General features: G+C 39.9%; 1 protein-coding gene across 1 annotated transcript; it reads left to right on the forward strand.

Moving 5' to 3' along the window:
• Positions 1–236: 236 nt before the first annotated feature.
• Positions 237–6,100, forward strand: LOC115022148 (coiled-coil domain-containing protein 39-like). Its single transcript, XM_029453042.1, has 9 exons — positions 237–282; positions 706–914; positions 1,962–2,085; positions 2,191–2,350; positions 2,503–2,609; positions 3,862–4,002; positions 4,153–4,332; positions 4,435–4,523; positions 5,787–6,100. The coding sequence occupies exons 2-9, from the start codon at positions 712–714 to the stop codon at positions 5,950–5,952; spliced, it is 1,170 nt and encodes a 389-aa protein (XP_029308902.1). The 5' UTR covers positions 237–282; positions 706–711; the 3' UTR covers positions 5,953–6,100.
• Positions 6,101–11,381: the final 5,281 nt, after the last annotated feature.

The raw sequence follows: 11,381 nt of genomic DNA on the forward strand, positions 1-11,381 counted from the left end.
AGACTCAAAACAACTACAAAGAGACTCAAAACAACTACAAAGAGACTCACAACGACTACAAAGAGACTCAAAACAACTACAAAGACACTCAAAACAACTACAAAGAGACTCACAACAACTACAAAGAGACTCACAACGACTACAAAGAGATACAAAAATGACTACAAAAAGCAGCAAAAACAATTGAAACAAACAAACTACAAAGACATTCAAAACAACTATGACAAAGAGACACACAACCAGAGAGAAAACAAAACCAACAAGAGGCTAAACATCTATAAAGTATGTGTGTCGTGCTCCTATGTAAGGTGGAGGGACCTTTTGCATGCCTGTGCCCAGGGGCCCGTTGTCTCATAATCCGCCCATGAGCTAACAGGCTGCTGGCTTCAGATACATATTCACTGTACAGACATGAGTTGGATCAAACTCCTCAGCTAACTCTTGACAAGGAACCAATGAGTGTTTCTTTTACCAAAATGTTGAAGTATTCCTTTTAAACAATAAATCGAGCATCCAAATTGTTGTCAGTTATTTTTCTGTTGACTGACAAATCAATGAATTGACCTTCATTCATTTTTCAGCACATTATTTATTGACATTTTATAGAAGAAATTAGTAGTAGCTGACATAGCTGACACTATGTATCTGAAAATGAGCACCATGAAAAAACCATGTGCTATGTTGACCTCACATGTTCCTCATCAGGACAACATGGTGGAGCACAACGTCATGAAGATAGAAGTCAAGCGTATGAGGGATCTGTTGTACAACAAGGCGGGCAGCGTGCTGTCCCTGGAGAAGAGGAAGCTGAAGCTGCAGAAAGCAATAAAGGACAGAGAGGAAGAGGTCAAGGTCTACAGAGACATGCTCGGCCAGCAGCTCAAGATCAGTGAGCAGGAGAGGCAGAAACTCAGGTAAAAAGTCCAGCTGTGACCCCAAATCTCATTTTCCTGCAGCCGTTGCTCTTTTAACCGTCTATTATCTATCAGGGGTGTCAAACTAATTTTAGTTCAAGGGCCTCATACAGCCCAATTTGATCTTACGTGGGCCGGACCAAACCATTGCATTACAGCCTGTAAATAACACCTCCAACTGTTTCTTTTTCTTTTAGTGTAAAGAAGTAAAGTAAATTCTGAAAGCATTCGCAATTACTGAACAATCCATTTACAAAACAGATGATGAGCAGCCGGAGATGTCTAAAGACAAATAAGTGAAATTTCCACAATATGCCTCAGTTTCCACATTCAGTGAATATGGCCAGTTAAACAACATCTATAATGTCCTCACTGTCCTCAATTGCACGATCCAAAATCCTATCTGCGACAGAGTTTCTCTTCAGGCAAAAAGCTGTCGCTTGTCGGGGGACAAGATTCCTGCAGCCTTCAGCGTGCACGTCTTCAAAACTCACCCTCAGAGTATTCTTTGATGCTGATGCTATTTCGTTAGCAATAAGGTAGTTAGCTTTCACAGCTGCATATTCTGATCTCTCGGCTACAACCGCAGACTGACTGCTGTTTCCTCAAACCTGCCAACAATTCAGTATATCTTCTCAAAGTTCTTGTATTTTTCACCTGATAGTGTTGGCGGAAAAACATTCAAATGGGGGGGACAGTCTGGAACCACATGCGATTTTAGGGGAACCAAATATATTAGGCACAACCACCCCATAGGTCTGGTTCTAACAAACGCAAGAATATTCAGTGTTAACTTACACTTTATCGCTGCCCATTATGTGGGGTGAAAAATTTTTGAAATATTTGCCACAGTTAGAGGTGCAGAAGGGGTCCAGGCTTAATATTACGGGGGTCCAGTCCTGGCCCTCAGGCCGTATGTTTGACACTCCTGGTGTGTATGGTCAGAGAGATAAAACGTTGTGTTTCATGTCATACTTGCATGATTTTGAGAACATTTTTACAACAACAAAAAAAGATGACCTTATTAAGCGATTGATTCTGTGTCAGTGCTGAACTGAATGAGAAACTGTCCAAGATCGACATGATGAAGAAACGCTTTGAGGTTGTGACGCTTTCAATGGCAGCTCCTGAGGGGGAAGAGGAGAAATCGCAGACTTACTATATCACAAAGGTAAGAGGTCTTTAAGACCCCCCCAGGTTACAAACAGAGTCTGTTGAAGCTTACAGCTCAGATTTGTTCCGGCACTTTGAATCACTTTTGTGTGTTTTTTATTAGGCTGCACAAGAGAAAGAGGAGCTCAAGCGTAAGGGAGACAGTCTGGATGCTAAAATCCGCAAGATGGAGCTGGAAAACAGAGCTCTGGAGAACACCATTCAGTTGTTCAACAACAGTAACTCAACATTTCGCAAATCCCTCAACAAAGTCAATGAATCCAGTACGTGTGACCAGGTAGACTGAATGAAACTAAACAACTTTCTCAACAGGGATCATCAGCAGGAAGTGATTTATGTTTGTTTTTTTTGTCAGTTAAAACCAGTAGAGCTGCTATGACTGGTCACAAAGTCATTACGACTTTTTTTGTTTTAGGTCCAGAGTACAAGGAAAGACTGAAGCTGGGAGAGCAGCTAAGGGCGGCTGAAGAGAAGCTGAAGTACAAGAAAAGACAAGTCCAAGAGCTCCAGCAGGACTTACAGGTTATTCAGAGAATACAACAACTCTTGGTCATAAAAGCAAAGAAACGAGATTAAAACAATACAACAGGACACATACTACTAAACAGAAGCAATACCTAGACCAAGACTAAGGACATAACATGAATAAATAATCAAATAAAAATGTATGATGAAAATAATAAGATGAAATACTAAAACACAAGGATATAGTTGTTGGTCAGTCTGCAGGCTGATCAGTCGTTCAGGGATACATATCTACTCCACATATATACTCCAAAAAGGGTCCCACATCTTGCAACATGTTCTCAGGGAACCCTTCTTTTGTTTCACATCATTCGTTCCAGTTTGACAAAATGACTTCCCATATCCATATGTGAAGGAGGTATTGGAGATTGCCTCTCGGGAAGAGGTCAGCCTACAATTTAAACATGTTATTGTCAACAACATTGTTTTGTTTGTTTCCCCACATTCATCACTACGGTAGTGAACGTCCGGATTGTGGATTCCAAGGAGAGTAGATAAGAAGGGTTTGTTGTAAGCTAACAAAAACACAACAATGCTTAGTTTCAGGTGTTTATACACTAATGAAAACATAGTTATGAATATTATATTCCATTTCTGCCAATAAATCCCCCTAAATCCTACACAGTGGACCTTTAGTGCTAACTTCCAGTGACTTTATATATATGAGTACAAGGAGAAATGTGTTTTTCAGAGTCAGCAGTGTGTATGCAGTTGGAAATATCTTTGTATGCTTACCTAACTGATGTTATTTCATTGTTTGTTTAATTTTAGGCACATTTTCTTTGTGACATATAATTCAAAAACATCCCAGTTTACAAGTAAACTGCGTTTTAATCTAGTGTATATACTTATATATTCCACTTCTTCTTTTACTATCCACTCTAGATAGGTTATACTAGCAAGTTAGCGGCAAAAAACTAAAACAAAACCGCTCTGAATAGAAATCCTTTGTATTGCAAACATTTTTATTGTATTACAGCCCAAAGCAGTTTATACTGAAACTGTAACCTTTATTGGCACTGCAGATGGCAAAAAATGAAAGCAGGAAATGCAAGAAATGGAAAAGATCTCTGGTCTGCTTTCTTTTTTTGCCATTTGCAATGATCTTCTTTGTAAAGGCGTGTTTCCTTCATTTCTGTCTCTCCTCTTCAGTATTATACATAATAACTTATAAACTCGCTCAGAAACTCCATCTATCTGACTCATCCAGTGTGTGTGTGTGTGTGTGTGTGTGTGTCTCCATTTCCAGGACATGAACAATACCTTGGAGAGTCTGCTGCATGACGAGCAGGTGGAGAAACACAAAATAGAGCACAAACAGTCGCTCATCAGTAAACTGAACAAAGAGATCTCTTCACAGCAGGAGAAGGTTGTCAGAGCCACAAAGCAGGTTTGATATCTACCTGTTCCACTTCTTTTCTAAGCACTGGGTGTGAGAAGTAAATTAATTATGAATGTTGTGTGTATATACAGTACAGGTATCCAAACATTTAATAGCTGTAACCATAATCACATTTTAATTCTGTGTGGTCCTCCACAGTGCTCGAAGCTGACAAAAGAGATCCGCTCAGCAAAAAGCACCAACACCGAGACTTTTGAGGAGAAGGACATTAAGCTGAGGGAGCTGAAAGAATTCAATAAGAGTATCAACAAGATGCTGAATGAAACCATGGAGGACAAACCTGACCTCAGATCAGTGTTGGAGAAATACTTCCTGCAGGTATAAAACAATTAGCCATGACAGGCTGTACATTACCGTCATTTATGAGATGCAAGTTCAAATATGAACTTAACTTTGAGGTCGTTTTTGTTTCTCTCTCAGGCCAATCTGTCTCTTCCTTCTCCGTCTTCCACTCCTTCCAGCCATCGGAGCTCCAATATGAGCTCTGCCCGCAGCTCTGCCTCTCTTAGGTCAGACCTGGTCCCTTCTGACCCTCTCCCCCCTGCCACCCCTACCATACATCCATTTTTGTCTTTTGTTTTTAAGGGGGGTAGCAGTTCGACAGTGTATGCCACATTGAAGTGGTATACATCAGCTGAAAGCTGCGATCCTAAAGATCAATTTGAGATGCAGCTGTGTCAAGTTTTTCTCGTCATAAATATGCAATAATCATTGTGTTTTGAATACGGGCCTATTCTAATGTTACATAAGTATATAAGGCCTTAGAACATTATGATGGACCAGGCTCAACTATGTCTCATAAGTTGTTGATACCATTTGTAACTGCTATGGGGACGAACTGGGCTCATTGAATCCACAAGAGTCTCAGCTTTCTAGTCATACCTGCTTTGTGCAAGTCCAATGCTGTTTAGGGACCAAAGTATGCAGAAAGATTAAAATACAAAATCTTTAGAATACGCGAAAATAACACATTTTTACTGCATGGATAAAACTACTTGTTCTTTTTTTACCCCAAACTGCATGTGATTAGCATAAAGTGGGCATGTCTGAAAAGGGAAACCTTATGGGTATCCATAGAACCCATTTTTATTAAGCTATTTTAGGGTGTGCGGCAGGCCCGCCGTCAGAGTCAAAGGTCAGGGTCAAAGGTCAGGGTCAAAGGGTACAGATGACAGCAGCCCAAGGCCCAGGAGGGGTCCATTCAAAGATGTTAATAATGCTACATTGTGAACAACAAATATGTTTTGAAATGGGCAGGAGAGCCAATTAATGTTAGCGATTAGCTGTTAGCTGTTAGCTGTTAGCTGTTAGCAGCCGGTGGGCAGCAGAGTCCTGCTTGCTAATTAACGATGCTAACAGTTAACTTTAACGGAGCGAGGTTCCATTTAGTTGCATTATGTTGCTCTATGCAGTAACCAGCCCAACGAGTCCAAAATACAGACCAACGGCTAATAAAACCAGCCCAATAACAGAACTCAAAATATGTAAGACATGGTGGCGTCCTAGGGAAGTTTAAAAGGTTACTAAAACCTCTTCTCCAGAAAAGGAGATAGTTGAAGTTAGCAAAAATATTTAGGGCTTGTTGTCAGATAGTCATGAGTTTGAACTGATCATAAAAGTGTGAATGAGGAAAATAATTGAATACTGCTCTTGTCAATGGAACACAACTTCAGCTGAGGAGGACTTCATATGTCACCCTGTGTACTTCTATCAGGCCAAAGATAACCGTTCTTCCTCTGGATCTTTATGGTGTTGTTTCCTGTCTGTTGTAGGTCTCCTGCGTCCTCAGCCAGCAGCAGCCCCAGGGCGTCTGCCCTTCACTCCCCCGTGCTGAAGACTGTGGAACTGGGCTTGGATCTGACCGTGACCTCCCCTCCTCTCACCACCTCCAGACGTTCTAGCTCTGCGAGCAGCAGCAGAAAGTTGAAGAACCCATAGTGTTTATTATCATTCTTTAGTTACTGCTGTGAATAGAGAGCAAGAGACAGAGCATTACACTATATAGTTATATAGCTGCACAGAACAACTGTCTCATCAATTCTGAAAGTGGCATAATTTTAATGCATCAATAAATCTGTTATGTGTGTTATGTGTAAACTTTGTTCTTTTGACTTTGTGGTTATTATATTTATTCATGTATATCTAAAAACTAGATGCGCCCACGATGTGTTGACGGACTTTTTATTTTAAAAAAGAAACATGATTCTTGTTTTTCTTCCTGTTTTTGTTTTTATGTTAAACATTTTTTAAATAAAAGTAGCGGACAAAGCTTGGAACTACTGTTTGCGCACATCAGAGATTGCAGAAGCATTAAACTAAATATTTCATTTGGTTTTCTTTTATCTTTCTTACCTGCTTTAGAAACTCCCTCTAAGTCTTCTTTAAAACAGTTGACCTATTGTTGTTTATTGCCACACCTTCTCCGTTAGGATATACTTCCTTGTACAGGACAGAAGTAGTCAGAGACTCTGTGGGAGCCGAGGGAACACTTTACAGACTTCACTTGTTTTTTGGACTAAAGCTCCAACATGCTGCTGCTGATCCTGTTTGCTGGATGTTTGGTCTCATGTGCTGCCCAGATAGGTGAGTACACAGGCTGTAATCTAAAGGAGCTCCTTACTGTTAACTACATTTATTGAGCAGAAGTTTGTAGTGAGAAGTTCTGTCTAGATTTAAAATGGTGTTTAATTTCTCTAAATGTTTCCCCAGCGCCCACCACCTCCTTAAACCCAGAGAGCCGTCTTCCCTTTAAAGAGATAAACTTTGGTAAACACATTATCAGCTCGCACAATGTCATTCAACTTGATGTCTAACACCATTTTAATGAGTTTCTCTTTACAGGTCCCACAGTGGCATACCTCGTGGTAGGTGTTAGGTCCTCTCTGGACCTGAATGAAAAAGAAGCAGGTGCAGTGGTGTATCAGGTAGCTCACTGACCTTGTTCTGTCTTCACAAATCCACATTCATGTGCAATTATGTCTTTAATTTCTATGATAAAAACATTCATAAAAAAGCAATTCCGTATTGATTGTGCGATCTGATATGATGTGTGCAGAATACAATCTGATGACAGTTATTGACTGAACATAATGTGTTTAAAATGATTTGTGTCTTTCAGCTCAGAAATTTGATATGGTCGTTCAAAGAAGATGTGAGATTCAGTATTAGAGTGAAGAAAGTCACCAGAGTTGGAATTGTGCCAAGATCTTCCGTTACTGACACTGACACTGTGGATAATATGGAGTATTACGGCCAGACATTCAAGGAGGAAGATTTCGGAAGTCGGAATGTCGTGGAATGAAGTCGAACTTTCAGTATCTGCGCTGACGCTAGTGTAATTTGATGTATTATAAAAAACAATTCTAACTTTTTACTCGACATTTTTACTTTTTCCCTCAAAATGGTTTTTCAACTTTATTCTAAATATATTGACTTAACTCTCGAAATGCAAAATAAAAAAAATCTTCCACCCTTTACTTCCCCCCTTATGCCTGGCCCTAATACAGTAGGATAAGGAGGATACCACCGCTGAGGGCAAAATGTTAACTGAGTTTGATTGACAAAATGTAATTGTGGAAGACTGTAGATCTGAGATGATAAAGGTACACTTACCGCATTGCTTTGATTGCTCAAAGAGAGGTATGTAAAAATAGATAATGCTGCACAGTGTTTCCCCTACCATTGTCTTGTTGCAGTGCCCCCCCCCCAACGGAGCCCAGCGCCCTGCCTGAAATTCAAGGTGTTTTTTTTCTTTTTCTCGGATTAATAAAATAAATATATATTTTTTATTCACAACTCACTTTTCACATTGACAGATGCTCTTTTATTAAATAAACTAAACGCTTATGTTATTGATCTAATTGATGTGCACGTTTCAGTTTGTACTGTCTACTTTGCGCATTCACATTCTCTCCTTCGCTCCGTTTTGCGAAGGGCGGGGCTTCGCAGCTGACACACACGCACACACACGTGCGCACACACCTACAAGTGCACACACACTTACAGAGCGGAAGAAAGGAGAGGGGAGAACTAAATAGAAACCGCGCCACGCACGCGCACACAATCTCCCCGCGCCACGCACGCAAACCACCCACCAGGTGAATAAGTACAAAAAGCTAGTGGGGTTTGTGTAGAGTCAACTCTGACTCGACTTTCATTGTGATCTCAACCTCACATCTGTAAAGTTTCGTGGCTGCTTGTTGCACGTTGTGACGCACGGTTTGCATGTTGTCAAAGAAAAACCTGTCCACTTATCAAAACCAGTTTGAATGGCGTGAGTGGCAGCAATAATAGAACAGAACATAATGAAGATGATACTCTCTGACAATAGACTGCATGTTTGTGTGAGTAAAAAAAGAAGAAGGTGCCATTAAATTTTTTTAAACTATTTTTTGAAATGCTTTTGCTGAATCAATAAGTTTCCACCACGTCTTGTGTAGCTCAAGAAATGTTTTCACTGAGCCAAAGGGGCACTCCCTGTTATTTAAAAATAATACACATACAAAGGTTTTAAAAAGGTGTAGAATAAAAGTATTGCTTTTCCTAAATGATTTTATGATTGTGAAGTCCTTTTTAAACAAACAGACGGTTATCGCCCGGTTTCGCTCCGGTACTAATCCCAAGGGCTGACAAGCCGCGCCGAGGCGGCCACTACTCTTCTTGTCCCGTGAACTAAAGCTGAGGTTTGATAGTTGACTAACTGTCCATTAAATATGCAGGTTGTGCATCGAACTGGCAACCGCAGTGTTCTGACGTGAAGGAGAGGGAGAGAGATTCTTTCGGGCTTCGCCTTATGGAGAAATGAATTGGCACAAATTGGGGACACATTTTGTCTTAATACTAAAGTTAATAAAGTTTTCATTAAACATTTGCCTCGACTGTATCGAGCATAAAAGACATTTGACATATTTAGAATATTTGTGTTCCTTCTGTGAATTAGAAGAAACTCTTTGAAATGTGTTTGTAAACTTGTCTGTAAAACTCTGAAAACAATTTCAGGATAAAGACATTTTAATATGTTTCGAAGGTGATGTGAAAGAAAAGGATATTGGGTTTTTTTGTACAGTTAATTTTATTTTTTGGAAAACTCCACATCCTCAAGAAGAGACCAAACCAAATGTTGCACGTTTCCACCAAGAACTGCATCAATACGGCGCCACGACAAGAGACCTTAAGAATAATAAGGCAATACAAAACTAATTTGATGAATATTTTACGAACCACTTTACTTTATGTTCATGTTATTTTCTTTTTCTTGTCTTATTTTTGTTTTCCTTTGTATACATATCCCTGGTATGAACCGTGTTTGTGTGTAAATAATGTGGATTAATGCTGTTTACAAAACTGTCTCTTTTAAAGTTCTCTTGAAATGTGTGTGTTTTGTGTTTGTATTTGTGTCTTGGCCAGTTTTCCCTTGAAAGAGAGATTCTTCATCTCAACGGGACTGTTCTGGTTAAACACACAGTCCCCACTCCCCACATCTGAAGTAACATCAAGCATGTGAGTGAAAAGGAGAGGCTTTGTCTTCGGCCTCTGCTGAAGACTGTTTCTGCTTCTACTCACTGATCACTATCACTGATTTTAGGACTTTTGTTTCAGTGTCTGAATGAAGATTTCTTCCTGATATGAATCTAGGTCACTGTTAGAGAGGCGGTACCTGACAACAAAGAGAACATTTGACTCGAGAAGGAATTCTTTCAAAGCATTTATTTTACGTCTTTGTCAACTATGAAGTTTCTTTTAGATTTCATTTCATCCGAATGAATGAATGTGGCATTTAGCAGACAAAGAGCCGGTGAAGGGGAGTCCTTTATTAAAACTGTTCATTATCCAGAATAACACGGGACGATGTGTGCAATAAGAAATGTTGCCATTTTAATTGTTTTTATGTAATCTTGTAATGCTGTGAGCACCACAAACAAATCTCCATTCACTTTCCATTCATCATATCGAGGTGGCAGCAGCATCCCAGAGGCAAATATCTCAGAACCTCTGCACATAATATCCCAACTCCATGTACAAACGTTTTAAAAGAGTCTGAATGTTGTAAAAGTGATCTGTGTTATCTCTGCTCTTCAGTTCTCTGATTCTCTCTCGTGCTGTGGTCCGTGTTAATCGATGTCGTCCTCTCCAGTTTTCCACATGATCTGTGTGCTGCTCTTTTAAGCTGTCCGGGCAGATCGGTGCGACACATTCAGAAGAGCAGCACACTGGATTCAGTCCTGATCTCGCTGCCTTCAGTATGGACCTGAGATTCCTGTTTGCAGCCTCAGCTCTGCTCCTGGGGGCCACACTCACCATCTCACTGGCAGAACAAAACTCACAGTGCAAAGTCAAATGGTAATGTAGATCTTATTATTTCGTACATTATTTATAGATTTGAGTAACCTGTGGGGAATCAGACGGTATATGAATGTACTGTGGGTGCATTTAGGGAATCTGTAAGTGAATTCTCTGTATTTAATCTGTTAATTATGAGACAATGGGCCCCAGACATGCAAAAGGCCACTACTTCTCTTCTACATAGGAGCAGGACACACAGACTTCATAGTTCAGCAGCTTTGTATTGTTGTTTTGTGTCTCTTTGTAATCGTTTTGAGTGTCTTTGTAATTGTTTTGAATGTCTTTGTAATTGTTTTGAATGTCTTTGTAATTGTTTTGAATGTCTTTGTAATTGTTTTGAGTCTCTTTGTAATTGTTTTGAATGTCTCTTTGTAATTGTTTTGAGTCTCTTTGTAATTGTTTTGAATGTCTTTGTAGTTGTTTTGAGTCTCATGTAATAGTTTGGTTGATTTTGTAGTTATATCTGGTCTGTGGTTGTTTTTCCTTCTTAAGTAGTTGCTTTGTGTCTCTTAAAATCTCTTTGTAATTGCTTTTCCCCTTTTCACAGTTGTGAATCTCTTTGCAGCTGTTTTGTATTTCTTTGTTTTGGTCTCTTTCTAGTCTTTTTTGTAGTTGTATGTTTCTTCATGTGAGTCTCTTCCTGGTCGTTACGTGTCACTTTGAGAGACATTTTGTAGGTGAAGGCCAGGGGGGCCCCTGACACCTTAGGGCCCTGGGCCTGTGCCCTGTCGGCCCGTTCAGTAATCCATCCATGTCCACACTGCAGCTGTTAATTTTCACAGAGTAGATGCTGCATCATGTGACCAGCTAGACAGATAATGCTTTATGATGTTGTTGAGGTTGCGTGAGACTCACTGTGTAAAAGGGTCTCATGCATGTTAGACAAGGTGCTTAGGAATTCACAGTTCTGTCCAGCCTGATTTCTCACACATTTTATCTTTGATATGGGGAGACAGGACTCACGAGACTCACATTAATCATGTTTGTACAGAGATGTAGAACGTTTTGCTGATCAACAGAATCTA

This window comes from Cottoperca gobio, chromosome 17 (assembly GCF_900634415.1).
Source record: "Cottoperca gobio chromosome 17, fCotGob3.1, whole genome shotgun sequence".
Lineage (NCBI taxonomy): Eukaryota > Metazoa > Chordata > Actinopteri > Perciformes > Bovichtidae > Cottoperca > Cottoperca gobio.